The sequence below is a fragment of the Corapipo altera genome, unplaced genomic scaffold (genome assembly GCF_003945725.1).
Source record: "Corapipo altera isolate COAL_440 unplaced genomic scaffold, ASM394572v1 1, whole genome shotgun sequence".
In the NCBI taxonomy this organism is placed as follows: domain Eukaryota; kingdom Metazoa; phylum Chordata; class Aves; order Passeriformes; family Pipridae; genus Corapipo; species Corapipo altera.
The window spans coordinates 7,424,896-7,445,519 of NW_020884873.1; the positions used below are offsets into that span (position 1 = coordinate 7,424,896).

General features: G+C 46.6%; 1 protein-coding gene across 2 annotated transcripts; it reads right to left on the minus strand.

Moving 5' to 3' along the window:
* Positions 1-1,753: 1,753 nt before the first annotated feature.
* Positions 1,754-20,021, minus strand: SINHCAF (SIN3-HDAC complex associated factor). 2 transcript variants are annotated; one of them, XM_027668368.1, is made up of 6 exons: positions 19,967-20,021; positions 9,529-9,676; positions 7,764-7,863; positions 6,704-6,830; positions 5,124-5,274; positions 1,754-4,284 (listed from the first exon to the last, which is right to left on the minus strand). In XM_027668368.1, the coding sequence occupies exons 2-6, from the start codon at positions 9,654-9,656 to the stop codon at positions 4,122-4,124; spliced, it is 669 nt and encodes a 222-aa protein (XP_027524169.1). In that variant the 5' UTR covers positions 9,657-9,676; positions 19,967-20,021; the 3' UTR covers positions 1,754-4,121. The 2 variants fall into 2 exon arrangements, with proteins under 2 accessions (XP_027524169.1, XP_027524179.1); XM_027668378.1 differs by lacking the exon at positions 19,967-20,021 and adding an exon at positions 16,916-16,933.
* Positions 20,022-20,624: the final 603 nt, after the last annotated feature.

Genomic DNA, 20,624 nt, shown 5'->3' on the forward strand with positions numbered 1-20,624 from the left:
ATTTTTTTATTCCAGAAAGTGTAACTTCTTTGTAAGCCCATAACCATTAACTTACCTGTTCCTCACCAACAGAATTCAAAGCTGCTGCAGGTCAACACAAACATGGAATTTCCAATAGAAATACAGACTGGAACCTCTCCTCCAAACGGCAAAGTGGGGTTTACTGAAAAGGCTGGATTGGCTACATGATGCCCATCACAACCAAATAGATACCTCCAACAGCTTTACAAATCCTATATATAATTATCCTGAAAGGGAGCATGGGTTTTGTGTTTGTTTACTGTAGACTGTTTATATGGAGGAAGCATTTTCTGGGTGCCATTTCCAGTGTCTGAAAAAAGGGAACTGGACACGTGCTCCCTTTCCTCCTCACCAACAGATTTTTACGGAAAGAAAATAGAAAACAAGAACCAAAAGGAGATAGTTGTGTCTCTGATGTTGGTACTTGCAGGGCCAGGTCTGCAGAATACATGGCAGATTGCTCTTACCTCTGGTCTGGACAGCCTAAAAAATTACATTATATACTGCAAGGACCATTTAGGAGGAGTTTCCCTTTTTCTTACATCATAGTGGAACTAAGTTTTTATATGACTTCATAAGAGCTGCAACTTTTGGTCACTGGGGCTGGATGGCACCCAGTCACCTGCTCAGAAAGCAGGTCATAGGCTCAGTGTTGTAGAAGTCACAAAGAAACTTCAAAATTGCACAAATCGGAATAAAATTGCTCTTCATGCAGCACCATACAAAAGCAAACAGAACTTGCCATTGCATGCTTCAGCAGCAGCACTGGACACCCAGCTCAGGCTTTGGAAATCATGGATCTGCTCCCTGTCCATTGGTGGCCTTTGACAAAACATTTTGTCACGTGCCAGATTTTTCTTGTCTTTTGCTTCTCTTCAGTAATTTTAGATAGTAAATTCATTTTAGGTGAACCGAACTATGCTCAAGGTATGTTTAGGCATCTTCAGCAGATGTGTCAAATACATCAAAAATAGATGCTATTGTACTAAAATCATGTGGTCTTGCAGTTTATGCAGAGCTTTCTCTGAAGGGATTTCTACATGAATCTCTGGATATCATCAAACTCAATTTATGAGAAAACAGCCAGTGTCTCAGCAGGAATAAATCAGCATCTCCACCAAAGTCCAAAATGGTCTCTTGCAACAAACTTAAGTTGCAATGTTTTCCCCATTATCTTCTAAACTCAGATACTCACGGACAGCTCCTACCAGACAGAGACCTTGCTCCCACCAGTCTGCTGGAGCTTATCCAGCTGACTATGCCTGTTGTGGAAAGGAACACTCCAGGTTCCAGCTTCAGTAGAGGAGCACCAGTCTCTTCCACCGACTCCGCTGGATCTGGAAAGGGATGTTTCCAAATGCTGTCAGCATCAACCCTTTAATGTTGTTACTTCAGCTGGCCTTCAATGAATGATGGTGAGTCAGAAAGAGAGCAAGCTCCCCGTGAACACCCAATGTCAGCACCACCCATTCCCAGTGAAGGAATGCCTGATGCACACGTGGAGCCAAGGGAAAGCTCTGGGATTCCGCCCCAAGACAGCTGTCTATCATAACAAACACACTCTCCTTCCTTTGCTCTGCTTTTCTTTCCAAATTAAATAGGAAGAGAATTACCTCACCCCACCTCAAAAAAAAAAAAGTCTTGGTCTTGTTCAACATGGGTTGCCTGGACTGGTTCCAACACCAAGTCTAATTTAACAGAAGAGAGTTGAAATAAATAGAGGAGAAGTTGCTTATTTTCTAAATAAGTCTAAATTTATTCATTACCCTAGTAAAAAAAAGTTTGGATTACAAGTGTCTGAACAGTATAAAAGTACAAAACAGGTTCCATAGATTTCTAATACATTAATACAAAGTGCATGACTACATACAGTTCTTTTTTTTTTTTTGCATTACTACCATGAATGGAAGAGGTGGGAGGGAGTAGGGGAAGCAGTTGGTGGTTGAAATCTAGCAATAAATAAATAAATACAGAAGAGATGATTCGTATCAGAGCACATCCTACCACCAATACTGCAGCCTCACGTGTACAGAATTACTGATGCTGAAAACACAAATTCACATGAAACAAGTGTCTGCAAAAAATAGCGAGGACTCTTGCTCAAGCACTTATTGGACATGACCAACCTAATTATGCCTTTATACAACCAAGTATCCATTATATCTATGGCTGGACTCGATGCTCTCAGGTCTTCTCCAACTCAAATGATTCTATTCAGTTGAGGATGAAAGCAAGGTAAGCAGCTTTGTCCTCCCTTCAGAATCTCCAGAGTTTAGGAAGAGCAAAATAAGTCCAATGAAAGCTCTAAGCTGTAAGGCTGTGATAAGTCAAAGCCCTGTTTCCCCTGATTTTCTTTCTCTCCAGAGGTTGGTTTACTCAACAGATGGAGAGGAAAAAAGAAAGAAAAAAAAAGCTTTGAAGGCAGAGGCTCCTCTTAAAACCTGTGTATCTTTCCCTATCTATATTTTCATTTGCTAAGTATTCCCATTTCAGGAATGGAGACTACATGGAAATCCAGTCCTAAACCCTACCCACCACAGTATTATGCTGATGACTCTCACAAAAAGGAAAGCTTAGAATCATAGAATATGCTGAGTTTGGAAGGGACAAACTCAGGATCATCAACTCCAACTCCTGGCCCTGTGCAGGACAGCCCCAAAAATCACACCATGTAGCAATCCATTGTAGGATATCCCAAAAGAGTAATCCTAAGAAAAAAATCCCCCTCCCCCCAAAACCAGAAAAAACAAACAAACAAAAAGCAGATTTCCCAACTCACACAAGTTAAACCTTCATAAAAGGAACATGAAGCAACTGGGAGCTAAAACTGCAGCACGATCTTCCAGGAAGCTGCTTCCACCCCACGGGCAAAGGGGAGTTTGAAGGAGTGTCACAATGATTTGCACATGAGCTTGTCTGGGAATCTATGTAGAAAGTATTATCTTTTGATCATGAATGCAAACAGAGCTGCCTTGATTCAGCACAGAACCGTTCTTAGCAGAACTTTTCATATTCAGTATTCACAAAAGCGTTGATCTGGCAGTTGCTTAAACAAACAAACAGAAAAAACAAAACCCAAACACAGAGAAGCACTGTAGGGGAAGGGTTTCAAAACAGCAACTGTGAATCCAGACCCCAGGCTGCAATCAGATTATGTCCCTGGACCAGAGCCTGATTTGCTTAGCAAGGGGTTTGGTTCTATGTCAGGTCCAAAATCAGCAGGAGTTTTGTTTGTGGTCACAGTGCAGCTGCACTGGGCCAACTGGGAGCAGTTACTCAGTTTTGGCCATCCCTTACACCTAACTTGGGCATCAGGATGTTTCTTGGTCCATCTCTCCCCACCAGCTGGTTACTACACCATGCCCAGGGTGTCTGCTGATGGCTTAAAACAAAGTAACCTCCGCTTTTGCTATGTTCCTCCTCAGCTAAGGTGGAGAGCTCTCCCATCTCTTCTGAGGAGGACTGTATGTTAGAGGCCTTCTCAGCAAGCTACCACTCATAGTAGAGATGTCTGCAGTTTACCAGTCTGTGTCACAAGGGAGGGATGAAATATTTGTCTTTGTTACGTCAGTAGTACAGGGTGAAATCTCCACACCTTTAAAAATATATATTTATATAACTAGAGAGGTGACTTATAACATTTCTATGTATTAGTTCATCTTATTGACTCATACATGTCTAAGAATGAAATATTTTCTTGGGGATTTAAGGGAGTTTACCAACCAACTTTTAAAGAAAAAAAAAAACCTTACAACCACTGCTTCTTTCAATTACAGAAACATGAACTACATATACTTTAATATACAAACCCCCATCCTCATGTTCACTTGTGAAGTGAGTGTGGGGGGAAGATCAGACAACCTTGCAGCAGCATTCAGCTTTGCCAAGTGTTCCACAGCATCTTAAATATTATGTACAGTCTTTCTGAAAGGATACAAACTGGCTTCAGAGTTTGTGGAATTGTAGCAGTAAAACCCAAAACAGTTCTAGGGAATAGTCTTTTGGCAGCACAGCAGGTGTCCAAAGTGAAGAGTCACTTTTCTAGTATTTTTCCAGAGAATAAGAGGATCTGTGTAACCTTCTGCAGCTATCTAAGGAAGTCACCACTCCTCTTGGGTGGAGATTGCTGGAGACTGTGGTCCTTCTTGTTCTGGCTTTTCAGTGGCAGACTTTTTATTGCTACAGCAAGGTTTGAAGAGATGAGTGTCTATGAGGACCTCCCCAAAACGACCTTTGTAAATAATTCCACAGCAGACCTTTTGCCTGGAAGAAATGGCAGGGAGACAGATACTTTGTGTGTTTAGAATATACAGAATTTACAAACATGCAAAAAATAAGTCTGCCCCCAGACTCAGAGGATAGGGGCAAAAAGGCTGCTCACATAAAGAGAGAACAAGTCTGTGTCTAAATGCACAACACTGCTTTGCGGAAGAAACGAAAATATGGAGAAAAAATCCGAACATATCTCTGCAAAACTAAGTCTCCCACTTTGCTTCCCAGAGAAGTTTCAGATACACAACTATCTGGGCTGAACTAACCTTGGCTACAATGCACTTGCAAACATTATTTGAGAGGAGGCAGTAAAGTCACAACAATTTCAATGGAGCAATTAGCTAAACAAGGGATTACTGTGTCACAACATGCAATAAAAGATAACAAGCTAGTCAGCTCCCAGAAAACCTTGTGGTTTTCCTCCCACTCCAGGATTTATTGTTTTTTTCCAAATGACTACCATCACAGGTCAACCCAATCAAATGCTATGTTTGCTGGCAAGCTGAGAACACTCTTGTATTTGGCAACACATCACATCTACAGGGCATAGTTTTAAGAAAAGATAATGACAGAGAGGAATATTATCAGTTGCTCCCAAAACCAGTAAAAATATTTTCCAGCAACTGCATTAGTATTTAAGGAACTGGAAGGAGATAGGGGAAAATGTCTCAAGTACATGGCATTTCTTCCCAGGTATTGTCTAATGCTCTGTGACTTAAATTATATCCTTAAACTAAAAACAGTTCAGCAGCAACAAACTCCTGAAGAAGCAGAATCAAGCAGTGTGTATGTGACGTTAGTCACCACCTGCACAGAGGGCACCTTTTTACCTTTTCCAATATGTGAGATCTAAAAAGGAGAACACTGGTGTTCTGCTGGACCCAGCGCTCATCTCTGTGTCAGAGCCATCGTCAGACTGGTTACTGTAACAGGGTGACTGAGCTGGGGAGGCACTCGAAGTTGTGCTGTGGGCATCAGAATCTGCAGGGGAAAGAATAAATGCCACAATGAGGACATGCATCCAATGACTTAGCCTCTTCCTGACTTGTAAAAAAGGTCATACATGGACTGGGAACAGAGAGACAGAGGTTTTTTAATCAACAAGAAAAACCTAACAATGACAACCCGTTTTTTTTAACTTGCCCCCACCAGGTTTCAATACAGAGACGATCTGTCAGCATTTCCAAAGTAGACCTTGGAACTGGAGGGGGTCCTTGCATGTGAGAGATTGGAAAGAGGTTCAGGATCAGGCTTCAGTTCCTGGCTCTCAAACATAGCCCACGCAGGCCATGCTCTGGAATCACTGAAGATCCTTCAAAACAAAGGGATCTGCTCTTCATACCTAGTAACCTTTCTCTCTTACTGTAAATCTTCTTTCTCACCTGTTCAGGTAAAGTCTTGTAAAGCTCTTCTCTCTAGTGTCTGTGTGTGCATGTGTATATTTATATATACATATATTTATATTCTCATCATGCATTAGATAGTATTGAGCTTTTGCTGGGTCAAGACTGTAAACTATGGACTCTGTGCAGACACACACCTTAACAGAGTGTCTACTCCCCTACCTTTCAGCTGTCATCTCTAGCAGACACAGTAACACAACTAGATTAACTACAGCACATTGAATGAGGAGATACAAGCTCTTTGGGTCAGGACCTTTACTAATTCTTTGGAGACTTCTCCTTCAAGCCAGGTAGGATAATTGAAAGAGAGAGAAGACCAAGTCAGCAACAGTTAAGAAGTTAGGAGGTTTGCTTTAGAAAAAAACCCTAAAGGACCAACATATATTTAGAATATAACTGGCAGATGGCTTTGTTGGAAAGCTATGAATCCAAATCCATTTGAATAGTCCATGTGCTACTGGAAAGAAATCACTGAGACCAGCAGAGGAAGGTACAAGGAAACATGGTAAGAATTTAAATTAGGGGTGGGCGAGGGGAAGTCTAGGCTAAATACAAAGCCTGGGTTGAAAACATATATGCAAAAAAAAGATTGAAATCTTCTTGGGAAAAGAGAGCTGAAAAATGGCCAGAGCACATTACTGAGAGCAGGGGGAAGCCTCTTCCAACTTCAGTTTCAAAGAGGATCTTGCCCAAGACGTTCTTTTTAAAGACATGTCATTTAAGTGTTGGACATAAGCTACAACTGCCCACTCTTTCAAGCCAGGCTCCACACTCCCCCCTTGTCACTTCCCCACCTCTGTCTTGCAGCCCACTCTGCACACACGTTCTTCCTCCTCATTCCACCCCCTCTCCAAGGTCCAAGAGAACAAGAGGTTGTGAAAACAGGCAGCACCCAAATGTGTGAGTGTACAGTCAAATCTAGATGGTGATTCAACTTGGCCAGCTAACTGTAAGCTATGTGAGGGGAGGCTAAAGTTTATTGCCAAAATCTCTCTGGATCCACTTACTGTGCCGCTTGAATTCCTTTTGCAGTTTGCTGATTTGATTGCTCTTTATTCTGCTTCCAGACAGAGTTTTCATTTTCTTTGGTTTCAATGTTGTTTTAAGACTGGGTCCAGCCCTGGCATCTACCACCTAGAACACAGAAAATGCATGCCTAACACTTTTGCATCATGCCCAGATACTGCCCCAGTCAAGGCACCTGTACTGACTTAGCTGAAGGTGCTCAAAACCAATTTAGTTAATCCAAGGCAGTTCTGTGCAGTGACACTCTTACGTTTCATTTAAATCTGGGTTGTAAGAGGCTGAGTCTGTAGGGAAAGGCAAAAACTAGTTTTAAAAGCACATTTAGTTCAACTTTTGCCGACTTACCATTTTTGACAAATTCAGTTTAGCCAACAACAGTTGTTTAAACTAATACAGGTACAGTTAGGAGTGTCTGCCAAGCATTTGCCCTGCAGTTTTTGGTTTTTTAATCATAAATTCAACCTCTGAGCAAAGCTAGTGGTAGTGATAGCTATAGTTCTGGCTCCCATTACCATCAAGGCTTCCTGGATAAAGATTATTACATACACAAGGAATCCTGATCATCTTCCCAGCCCTAGGCCCAAATTGAATTAGGTGTATCAAACCAGAATATATGAGTGGGAATTGCTGCGAGATATTAGTCATTGTAATTATCTGGCTAAATGACATTGATTTATGTGTTGCTGGAGCAAGTCACTTGCTTGGAAAAAGAAAAAGCATCCCGTTTTGGATAGAGGCCAAATTTGAAATGTTTTGAGTGTCATAAGAGACTTCTGGACAAAGTTATGAGCTTGTGAAAACAAGGAATTACAAGGTAAGTCAGTCTGTGACTCCATCTCGGGCTTGCATAATCACCATTTGCACATAAGCCAAACGAAGGCAGGTAAGAGCCACATAATAGGAAATACTCCAGGAAGGATTTAGAGATGCTGAGAGTGGGAAGAGAGAGCGTGGGGGAAACAGTAAACCCCAAATCTTTGCCAGCACCTCCCCTCTCTAGAAAGAGGTGGTCTGGGGAACGAAGAGAAATAGATTACTAACGTGATTCCAGTTTTTTTTGGATCCTGCTGGCAATTTTTTCCATCTTTTCACCAAAAGAACACAGGCATTGCAAATATCTCCTGAACGGGCCTCATGGAGCCTGGTAAAAACAAAAGGAAAAATCACTTAACTACAGTTAATAAAAGCATACCCCCACTTGATAACAGCAAGCAGCATAAAAATTGATGAATAAGAGGAGTTCTGAAGCTCTGTTTTTCGGGCATTACAAGTCATCTGCGGTGTTCAAACATTGCCATTTAAAGACCAGGTCTCACTTTCAAAAAGCACTATTCCACACAGAAATAAAAGGTGTCATAATCTGCCTCCAGAGGGGCACTGAAAACAGCAGTCCTGTCATCTTCAGGTTCTGAGGTTTTTTCCCCCCAAAACCAGAAAACAACACACAGTTCCAGTGGGTTTGTTAGTTTGATTGGAGAAGGAGGAATAATCATGTTCTTCAAACGTACATTTGGGAACAAACATGAACGGCTTACTCAGGTCTTAACTTTCTCACAGAGCTTCAAGGATGAGTAACAAATACCACCTAACACACTCCCACATAAGCACAGGATAAGGTTTCAGAAACAGCAGTCACTGGAATGACAGCAATACTCGCTCCCTTTAACAAGCCTTCTTCAGGAATCATCTCTACTGCTAATCCATGCTAAAAGAAATATAAAGGGGAAACCTTGTAGAATTTTTCAGCTATTTAAATAGGAAGACTTTGAAGATTTATAGATGAATGGGGCAGGCTTAGATATTTGCTCAGTGTTAAGACTGCATTTTTACCTTGGCAAACAGAAAGCATGAGACCAATGGCTCTGGTACACTGCAAGCTGCTTTACTGCAGTTAACAACAACCAAAAAAAAAAAAAGCAATGTATCTTCACACAGTCTTTGACTGCCAAGGACAGTAGTCAAGAAATATGATAAGGAAAACTGTCACCACCAGACTTATGTACAAAAATCCCTGGTAAATAAAAAGCACTATAAAGTTGTACATGAAAGTAGTGTTTCTAGAAAAAGAGGGGAAGAGGGAAATATTTATACATAATTTCAAAGCTCTTCGAAAGTATTTAAAAAAAATTAAAAGGTCACAGTAATTGGCACAAGAAATCACTCATATTTAGTTTTATTACCAGTGCTTTCAAGCAACATTACCTAATTTGAAAGCTAATTACTTGACGCTTATTTTTTTCCATTAGAAGGGGTTTCCAATGAGAAGTTGAAATTACATGTTGACATGTCCTATTTGAACAAAGACACCAATATCCATAACAAGTACTTCACATAAACGCTGCTGAAACTCCTAAATATTTCTCCTCAAGTTTTATCTAACATTCTTGAATCTTCAGAGCCACAGAGAGCCTCCATGGACCTGCACAGTTCATCATTTTGTGTAGGTATTTACACCTCTGTGGAACAAGTGGAAAATGCACAGTTTGAGAGGGGTTTAAATCCCTGCATGTGCTGTGAGCTGGGTGAGGCACGAGCCCAAAACTTTGCTGTTAGGAATTAACAGTTCTCCATGGGCAGTGACAGCAGACCAAAACTAAAATGGTACCGTACACAGCAGCAGAGGATCCAGCCCCTCCTTGTCTGCTCAGGAAAGCTGCGAGGAACCCACAGGCAGCCCTTTCCCACCACTCACCTCTGCTAACCTAATCTTTCAGTCTTACAGAGCAAGAAGGACAGCACACCAGGCTGGAGGCCTGGAGATCAATGCCACAACTGACCATGACATTGACTAAAGAAAGAATCTTACCCAAAACAATTCTGGAAATCCTTTTCATAACGTTTGCTGTCAGTGAAACGGGAACTGGAAGACTTAGCTCTGCAAATACAGCAGCCCTCTATACTGCGATACATCTTCGGTTTGTGAAAGCCAAACATCTTTTCCTCCCAGCAGTAGCCTGTGAAAACAAAGAGAAACTGGTGTTACTTATCACTGTAGATACTGAAAAAAAAACCTGGGCAAAGGTAAACTATAATTCAGATGGGAAACTGCTAGAGTGGGGCACCATTTTTTCATGTCATGTTGCCTCAGAAGAGCAGAGGCATCTAGAATGCACTTGGTAAAAAAATTATGTAATTAACAGCTGGAATATTAAGCAATACCCAGCAGGACTTGTAACAACCTCATTTACTGCACAAATCTACTCTAAGGGCACATCTAGAACAGCGCAACCCAGAGGTGTGAATGCAGCTGACTTGGCTAATGAAAGCTCTATGTATGTGGTAAAACAGGCTGCAGGACAGGCCATGTGAATCTGCCTGAGCCCCTGGATAAGGAGCTGGCAGCTGAACTCCAGGTCACTGGAACTACCTCGTCACTACCACCGGTGTTGGTTGGAAACAGCCCTGCCAAACCTTGCTGAAAGTGAGTAGGAGTCATTTCAAATGAGCTGCAGTCATACCTCCAGGCTGTAGGGCAGACATACCTGAAAAGCCACTCTAAAAACAGCAGGGTGGAGTCCCACCCAGCCCTCAGTGGCCATGTCTGCACTGCAGGACCAAGGAGCACTGCTCTGTTCTCAGGCCTGGGTGAGCATCCCAGCCACATCCCAGATCCATGTCAGCACATGCTCCGTTCTCGCCCTCCTGCCTTCCCCACCCTGCTTTCCATGGGAAGCAAACCTAGCTAGAAAAGGGCCAGGGAGCAGGACCCTGGGGCACATCTCAGCATGTGCCTACCACACAATGCTGCCAATAACACTGGAACTCCAGTTACAGGAAATTTTTTAACCACCAGCTCTGCAAACTCAGCACCAACACAGAAGGCCAAAAATGCCATCCTGCTCTCACAGGTCTGCCTATTCTTTTCCTAAGCTAGGATTTGCTATCAGAGCAGGTATCATACAGTGAGGCTGTTTTCCAGGCAGAAACTTTTCAAGTTACTCACAAGTGGATTTACTGCAGTCACAACGACACAGACCCTTTCAACACATGATGTCCCCACCACCAAACAAGTTCTCCTCTGGTGCCAACTACTCCCCAGCGCAGATTCCTGTTAGGCACAGTCTGACACGGCATGAGAAGCTGTCAGAGCAAACACAGTTCCCACAGCACTTCAAAAAACCAAACCAATAACTGAGCAAAGCTGGTGCTTTTCTGGCGCTGGGCCTGGACACACAGCAAGTCCTCACAGGCCACACAGTCTCTGCCTCATAACACAGGCAAGGACTGTTCCAAGAAGCTCTCTTTTGAACAGACCCTGGTGCAGGGTTTGCCTCAACCACCTGCTGCAGGGAGTGAGCAGCCACCCCTGCTGCTTATCACACACTATCTGCTCAGAAGGGGACAGGCCACTGGCTGCAGAAAGCTCCGTGAGAACAGGTTCCCACTGCTGAGAACTTCTGCTTTTAAAACATTAAAATTGGATGGAGCCCTGCAAATAACACATTTCCCCCTCTTCCCTTAACAAAAGACCAAGTCGTTATATTTTCATAAACTACCAGAAAACTAACTGGCCTTCCCACAAATGCTACTGAAAGACCAAGTAGCTCAGGCAGGACTTTTGGGAAAGCAGCATCTCCATCACTTGTGGGCTAGTCTAGTGAGAGGGAAGTCCCAGTCACTTCCCAGTCCCAAGGACTGCCAAGTCCCAGCAACCCAACCTGGGTTACTGGTTAATGTATGTGGCATAGTCATCTGTCTCCAAATCTTCCACCTGCAGGAAGGTAAGGAGTGTCATTCTAATATCTTCCAGTGGGACAGAAAATTAATCTCAAATCTTCAGTCTACGCTGCCAAGACTTGCCACATCATTATGGCAATAAAATAATTTGAAAGGCAGGTTCAGGTGAGGTCAAAAACATGCTTCCACAAAACAACTGTATGTAGCATTGTGCTTACCTTACTGACAGAGAGATTTTGTGCAAGGAAAAGAGATCCTGTGCATTTTTGTGGGACCACAGCAAAAGCTAGTAAACCACCCAGGTCTAGCAGTCTTCCACACACAGAGGTGAAAACACATCCCCCACACCAACCCCAGAGGGGAAGATCAAGAGCACAGCAGTACTGCAAAATAAACACACCGTTTCCCAAGCTGCTGAGGATAAGAGAAAAGCAAAAACTGTATCCAATATTTTTGGTTAATACTCTTACACAAAATCCATTAAGGAACCCATATCCAGCTGAGAGTGTGTATGTTCACATTTCGGTATAGCACACACAAGACCACTTGGTGCCCACTGAGGTTGAGTCTCCTTGCAATTACCACTGCAAAAACACTTAGAAAGACATCAGTCAACTCCCCACAAAGCTTGTCTTGACTTTTTGCAAAGCCTGTTAATGGCAAGGGACTAGTGCAAGCTGAATGCCAAGGAGATTCTCCATGCTGAGGAGAGAGATGGAGGGGATAGGTGTCTCCTTCCCCCCATCCCACCTCATGCTGTCTACCACAGGCTTGAGGCGCTGTATTCCTTTCTTCACATTCACACCACGCTCACCTAGGGCTACGTTCTCCCAAAGATGACTTGTGCAAATATCCAGCAAAGTCACCTCAAACTCTGCCAGGCTTTTTAGAAGATACACCGCTCCCTGCACTAGCACAGCTGTGGCCTGGAAGCCCTGAGCAGGTACAGTATCCAGTGCAGGTGGCAGCAGGCACGCAGTCCATGACCTGCTGAATGGGCTCACTGAGGGATGGTTACTACCCTCAGCTTCTGCTGGGTGTGTTTTCAGGGACACGTAGCAAGCTAAAGCACAACCCAATCAGGTCAGTATCCCTACCCTGTGAAGGCAAATACACAACACAGTGCCTAGGCAAACACTCAGAAGTATGTATTTTGTTTCTTAGCATCTGATGTCCTTCTCCAAGAGACACTCTATTATGAACACTTTAACAAGCCTCTGGAGATCCAACAGCATACTCACCTGGGAATTTTCAACTTCCAAACAGCAATTTTAGATACTGTTTGACTACCCCAATGTTAAATCCATGGTCTGGTACTTTTATTTAGAAAGTCCAAGACTGATTGCAGACACAAGGTTCATCAATGCTGCAAAACTTATGCAGCAAGTACATCTTGACTGCTGCATGGCAAGCACAGAACTCGTATCAACATCAACAACGTGATTTACTTTCTAATCCAGATTCTTCCAGAAATCCAGACGCTGATAAGATGATCTCTGTCACCAGCTGGTATTTACACCACAGTAGAACAAGATGTATTAATGTTCTGGCAAAGACTGGCATCAAACACATATTCTGAAAATATTTTGTTTTGCATCATTGCTGCCATTCTCACAGGAGCGGCCTTTCAACACCATCCTTCAATAGAAGGGAAACTAGTGCCATCTGTTTCCCACTTGATGAATGGTCAGCAACAGTATTACCATACATCATGCCTGAATGGGGAAGAGCTAGTAGCAAAACCACAAGTTAAACAGATTTCTCTGACAACTGCATTGAAGTGCGGTTATAAATGGAAGGCGTCAGTTCAGTCACACATTTAATCCTAAACAGTTGCCATTTGACCATTATACACTAAATATTCTGTCAGCTGGAGAGCTTAATAGCTAATATGCACTTAGAAGTACATACGACTGTGCCCTTTGAAAGGTTTTAACCTGAAAGTTTTGCAATTTAGATCTCAAATTAGAACCAGGGAGTTAGACTGCCAGCTACCCTAACACCTGAATCTCAGCTGTGGTATTTTAACCATGTGAAATCTGGGACAGATAAAAAGATGGCAAGTAGGAAGTAAGTAACTTGCATAGAAATTAGAAAGAATTACACAACATAATTTTGCCAAATCTAAGCGCACTAATAATGTTACTTAAGCTTGTTATTATTTGCCAAATTTAAGCATGTTATTAAAATATATAGGACATTTTTTAAATCAGCACTTGCGCAGAAGCGAAAGGGACAGCTCACCAGCAATGAACCAGAAATTTCAGCGGAGTGTATCTGTCATTCTACAGAAATGGAGATTTACCTGCATTAGCAGGGAAGCTTTATTCCTTCAAGTCAGGGGAAAAGTGTTTCTCCTCTTCCTCCTCCCTGGTCTCCCCCTCTGCAGCTTCTCCCTGCAGAAGTTCCTATTCCCCCAAGTTCTGCTTTACGTAACTGCTTTAGCAACTTGAATGGATTCAGAAAAGACTCCAGGAAAAACCTCTCTCCATTATTCTACCCTCTCACTTTTGGAAAAGCAGCCTCAAAACCAGAAACTTGTCTTGCAAAAAAATCTGGAGTTAGGAAGAGAACAATAAAGTAAGTGGGAAATAAAAGAATCCCCACACCCTGCTTATTACCTTTGTGAAAGGCTGGTACAAAGCAGCATGCATCACTACATGTGTGAAAAAAGTTTCATGCTTTTGTTGCCTGTCAGGACTAGAATTTGGTGCTTAGTTTTCTTTGCAAAATTTAATTTGATGATCTAAATTAGAAGGAGGTATTGCTTTAGATGCTCATTAAGTTTTCAATTTATGGAAGAACTTCTGAACTCTTAGATTTTAAAGTAAGCTGAGCCACTTCCATTTGCTTTTCCAGATTCCTTCTGCATTCTTTCTGATCACCCAAGAAGAATGAAAACCTTTTATAACAGAAAGGATGGAATTCCTAGAAGGCAGGCATGTCTCCCTCTGTAACACAATTATCAGGCCAGTTGGAATGAATGTGCTCACCTGCTTCTTGCAAAGATGAAAGAGAAACATTCCCTGGACTTATGGGAAAGCAGAGGGATGCCAGTCCAACTACTCAATACCTTCCTCTCTTCCTATTTCTTCATTCTGACCCTGGATCATTCACCCTTCGTACAATCCAAAACTGCCAGTACATTGACAGAGAAGAGGAGAACAATTTGATTTGCCTTTATGTGTACAAAACAGCCTTGGCACAGCCTCCCTCAAGTTGGTCTACAAAAAAATACGATCTAGCCTACATATGTTGATGCAGCCGGTTCCTGTCAGTAAAAATCTCACAATTGTTGTCTCTATAGCATTTCATTGGAACTAAGAAACATAGCCAAAACGGTATGATTTTTTTTTTCTTTTAAAGGGAAGGAAACATGCCTTAATATAGAAAGAATATACATGCTCTGCCTTTTGCATCTGCAAGTGCATACACCCAGGCACATGCACACACACGAAAAATGCTTCCAGAGCTGTCTAAGGCGCCAGGAGCAGAGTTGTTTCTCGCAATAAATTCTTGGGCCTGTCCCTCTGCGGAAACAAACTGCAATACCTCTCCTGAAAATCAACTGTAGGACAGAAAACTGTACATCAACAGAGGAGCTGATCTATATCAGAGACTCAACGTAAACATACCTCCACCATGAGTTTACACGCTGCAAAAAAACCCCCTTGGAACAGAAGTTAAAATTGGACCCCCCAAAAAACACTTTAACGTGCACAAAGCCAGAATGCTCCAAGGACATAAGAGACCAATCTAATTGGGGTCATCTGAAAGTGCAATTTCATTATCTGCAGCAACATTTCTCTTACTCGGTCATCTGTCCTTATAGCTCAAAAAAGAGTGACTAGTTTCCAACACCCATGACGTAGAATTGTGCATACTTGTACACTCCTCTGGCCCCCTATATCCTCAGATTTTCCTTCCACTTCCCTTCCTCTCTCCATCCAAAACAACTTTACTTGGAGGAAAGCTGTATTTGGCCATTACAGCCTAGGACACATCTGAATATAACAGCATGCTGTGGAGTTGTCACTTGATGTGCTGAGTAAAACCAGCAAAACTCAAAACTACATTTTCTCTGCCAAAATAAGTAACTCACTCTTTTGCTGGTAGTTGTCTACAGCTACTGTCGTGTGCTCAGAGCTGCAGTAAAATCTTAGCACACCAGATGCAACTGGCAGCAAATACTAACCACGTACCAAAAATCAAATTGGACATTTCTTTCCTGTGTTTGAGCATTCACAGCATCCTGGCTGGGTCACAAGCTGTTCTGAGTTAAGTTTTCAGAAGCAATTAAGTCACAAAGGACCCTAGTTACCTGTTGATCTTCACTGGGAAGTAAATTCCTAGCCCACTTAAACTACAGAATTGAAGGGCTAAGTCACTTGGGTGTTCCTCTAAACTGTCATGTGGTTAGTTCTCCAGAAGAGATAGGCCAAAGCATGAAAACAGTAATCAGTAAGATTTGCATAGGGGTTAAAAAGAAAAAAAAAAACCACCCTAACCTACCCCACCTGCAGACATTCCATCTTGAAAGATGATTCCCCCTGCTCCCTGTTGCATAACTAACATCATGCTCAGTCTGAGCACGAGCCCAACAAGGAGAACCTGGGATGTTCTCAAACAAGCGCTGGAGTTCAGTCTGCGATGCTTATCTGAAAGCAGTCACCACAGCTGTTATGATGCTGTTTGCAATCACCTGCTACTGAAAAAGCATCACAAACACTTGTGATCATGAGACACTGAACAGTTTTGGTTTGTGTTTTTTGGCTGGGGTTTTTTGTTTGTTTGTTTTTAAAGAGGGTAACATACCTAGACTGGGATTTGAACAGAAGGTGTAGTAATTATTTGGTAGAACAGCTGAAGTGACTTCATTAAAAAGGATACATTTTCATTTTGTTAAGTAATATTACTGATAATTCCACGTGGACTTTGGACTGAGCACATTCTAAAATGGCAAAGGCTTAAGTTGTGAAATGGAGTCCTGCTCATGCATTCTGCATAACCACTCAATTTTCAAGCCCCAGTTCCGTGGCTGCTTTTTTGTGTTAAAATGTAAGTGCTACAAGGGGTGCAAGTGTGAAGCTGATTGTCAAGTAGAAACATCTGTATGTTTTTCATCTCGTTAAGGAAGAGGTACAAAGCATCAGGTGTTAAGAATCAATGCAAAGCAGAGTTTGGTAACAGAGAAAGAGCTGTTCAGTACGAGTAAGACAACAAACCATTAGTTTTAACTTTATTTTTAACATCTGAGAATTTATCATCTCTTTTAATGTCTTCTACTAAGAAGTCAGTGATATTTTCTTCTTAAAGGAAGACTAATCACATAGGCAATTAGCTTCTTTTAGAGAATGAAGTGAGGAGGAATTTTTCCCAGAGGCACTGGCACTCAATCCCACCTACTTTCAGTGGGAGCTGGATGCTACATGCCTGTGGGTGTGTTTGAAAATTCCGACTTGCTACTTGCTGATTCTTTACCACATACCACAGATCCCAAGAAACCTAGAATTTACCTGTGTGCCAAAGGAGGTCAGTGTCCACTGGTGTCAGCAGAAAGGTTTCCAGTTCACTGTCTGTCCCTACGGTGCAGAGTTTGGGCGATCTTGTTCTCTTTAAAAAAGCTGTAAACTACACAGTGAAACTGTCTGTGTCCAGACTGGGCAGGGGTGCACACACCCAGCACATGGCTGACAGAAACTGTCTCACCTCTGTAAGTACACACACAATAGTGAAGGAGTTTGCTGAGGAAGCACTGCTCTCCTGGCATGCCTTATCAATGAGTTAAAGAGTAGTCTCTATGGCCATCAAACTGCCACCTTCCTGAGCGCTGAATTAAAACTCAAAATGAAAAAGAGCATCCCTGGTAACGCTCAAGCACGTTACTCGGTCTCCACCCCAAGTGCAATGCTATTGCAGTTCTGGGCTCAATTCAGGACGCTGGGCCTTCTCCTCCCCACTCCCCAGCCACGAGGGGATGATGGCAGGGCCCGGCCTTGAGCCCAGAGAGACACGTGTTCCAGGCGCACAGCGCCAGGTTGGGGGGCAGCATCCTGCGCCAGCTGCCTGCACAGCCACAGCGCAGCTCCAAACTTTTTTGCAATTGTAATGATTATTAAAGAACTTGGGTCGAAAGGACGGGCCGTCAGCAGACAAGGCTCTTTATAGTACGAACCGGGGCCGTTCCCGCCAGGAAAGAGCCGCTGGGGGAGCCCCGGGGCAGGCGGGATTCAGCCCAGCCCGCTGCATTAAGGGACGGCCCGAGTAAACAACAGGTTTGGCAGGTCCCTTTAAATCCCCCTCACGAGATGGATGTACGAGAGGAGTCGGCAAGTTTTACCTCACGAAAGGGAGAGCGCGACTGGGAAGCACTTCCCCGGCGCAAAACACCGCAAGTTTGAAACAAAAACAAAACAATAGCGAGTAAGAGATGCCCGAAAAGGAGAGCCCGGTCGCGCCGCTCCCGCCGGGCACCGCGTGGCGCGGAGAAAGCGCCGGCCCCGGGCACGGCCCCGCTCCCCCCCGTTAACGCCGGCGGGGCTGGGGCCAGGGCCGGAGCGGGAACAAAGACCCCCCCCGGGGCGAACGACCTACTTTAGCGGGCGGCCCCGCCGGTCAGGTGGAGCCGCGGGAGCGCACACGGGGGTGGCCGCGCCTCCCCTCCCTCCCTCCCTCCGCGGGGCTGCCAAGCGTTCAACTCGCCGAGAGACGAATAAAAATTAAAAACTAAATGAGAAGAGCGCAGGAAGGGGAAGGCGGCGCGCCGGGGAGGAAAGCCCCGAGCGCTCGGTGGGCGCTCCGAGGCGGCCCCCGCGCTGCAAACGCCGCCCCACCACGCGGTCTCGGTGCAGGCGCCCCATCCGGCACCGGGGGGAGCGGCGGGAAGCGCGGATCCAGCCGCACCGCCGAGCACCGGGGACCCCCGTCCCGGCGAGGTGACGGCCACCGCCCCCCTCTCCGGTCCCGTCCTCAACCCCCCCCGCCCCGCGCCGGTTCCTCATGGCTCGGCCCTGACGTAATTCAAACATGGCAACAGTTTCACTTCAAAGGGCCGTCGCAGACCTCCCAGCAACGCGGTCACGCCGCGGCGGGGGCGACGCGGACCCTCCCCCGGACCCCCGACCCCGCGGCAGCCCCGGGCCGGCCGGCGGGGCTCCCCCGCCCGCCCCGGCGCCGTGCGAGCGGCGCGGCGGTGACACGGGCAGCGCGGGCGCATCCAAAGTTTCACCGCCCCTCCAAACTCCTCCAAAAACGGCAGCCAGCCCCCTAGAACAACACCATCCCGCGCGGAACAAGTGTCACCCCCACCGACGCCCCCCACACGCCAGGGCCGAGACCCCACCCCACCCCCCCGCCCCGGCGCGGCCGAGCGCTGTCCCCCGGCGCGCCGGGAGCCGCGCCGCCCGCAGCACATGCGAGCCCTTTGTTTTCCCTGCAGCCGGGCGCTGCCTACGTGCCGCGCCGGGGGCACGCCGCCCGCCCCGCTCCCGCTCCGCACAAACGCCTACCGGAGCCGGGAGTTAAAACTTGTTGGCGCCGGGCACAGGCACACGCCGGCGGGGACGGGAGCGACTTGCAGCGGCGCTGGGCTGCGGGAACGGCAGGACGCCATCGCCGCCCGCCACACCGTCCTCCCCATGCCGGCAACGCCGCGCACCGGGCCGGGGGCAGGAGGGGGAGAGGCCCCACGCCGCGACCTGCGCGACCGACAGCACGTGTCGCACACCAGCCCACAGACACGCGTTTTGCCCCGTCTCGGGGCGTGCCCACACTCCGACCCCTCCGCGAGTAGTAGCGATAACAGAAAAGCAGCTGCCGGCTCTCCCCGCCGTGAAACACGGTGAGGGAGAGAGGGAGGGATGGCGGGCACCGGCGGGCCCCCCCTCCCCTCCAGCGCGCCGCTGGCACCAAGTTGTGCTCGCCGGCGCTACAGGTGTGCGCTGCGGGGCGCACCCGGGGCCGCACCTGCGGCACCCGCTCCGCACCGGGCAGGCACGGCCGGCGGGGACACGCCGCCCGCGTGGTGGCGAGGATGGGCAGCCGCGGCCCGGGAAAGGCGCCGTGCAGCCCGTCATCACCAGGCAGCCCAGTTTTCCCCACTCGCTCCGCATCTCGGGACCGCTTTCGAAGTTAAATCGCAGGAAAACTCGTTTCCCCTAAAGGCTTTAACCGTACTTTGGGGTGGGGAGGACAAGTCAGAGTTATCGGGATGGGTCTGCAACAATGCGGGGGGCGTTTCTCCCCGCCCGCACCTCATTTAAAACTCCACTAATAGATGAAAAAGAAAGGGGGGGAAACGCCGCGCGCAGAAACCACGCGTGTCAAACAGTTTCAAGGCGGCAAAGTCTTTTTGCCGCTGCAGAAACTGCAGACACGCTCCGGGAAAGTAAAAGTTGTGTGGAACAGAAACCACCGGCTGCTGGATTTAAAAAAAAAAAAAAAAAAAAGAAATCCCAACAACAACAAAAAAAATAATAAACCCCCCAAAAGCTCAAAGTTTAAACCCGCCGTCCGCACTTTGCCTCCCTCCCTCCCCACCAAGGAGCCAAGGGACAGCAGTCACTCACCGCCGCGCTGCGCCCACCAACACACACCCGTGCGGTGCGCGGCGCTCCCGCCGCTGCGCGCGCTCCCGGATCCCCGCGCTCTGCCGCCGGGCGCGGGCGGGCGGGCGGGCGCGCGCGCGCGCGAGCCTCCTCACCCCTCCCGCCCACTGGCCCGCCCCGCCCCCTCGCCGGCTCCGCGCAGGCGCCGTTCCCACGGCCCCCATTGTGCTCAATCGAGCCCCCTCCGGCCGCGCGCGCCCCGTTGTCCTTTTAAGGGAGAAAGGGCCGCGCGGGAAGCGCGGGAGGGGGCGGGGCCCGCGGGGACGGGCGGAGGTGACTTGACGTGCCCCCCCCCCCCCCCCCCCCCCCCCCCCCCCCCCCCCGCCTCCCGCCCCTCCCGCGGCCCCGGAACGCTGCATCCCGCGAAACAGCACCGTACAACACCACACCACACCAACACAACACGGCACCGCAGCCACTGCCGCCGTGAGACGCCGCTCCCCCGAGCGCGGCGCGTCCCGTCCCCGCAGCGTGGAGCGGCCGTCGGCGCCTCTCCGCAGAGGGGGGGACACCGGCCCTGAACCCCTCGGGCGGAGCGTCACGGCCCCCGGGAGAAAGAAGGAAAGTTGTGTTTTGTTGGGGGTTTTTTGTTTGTTTGTTTTTGTTTGTTTGTTTTTGT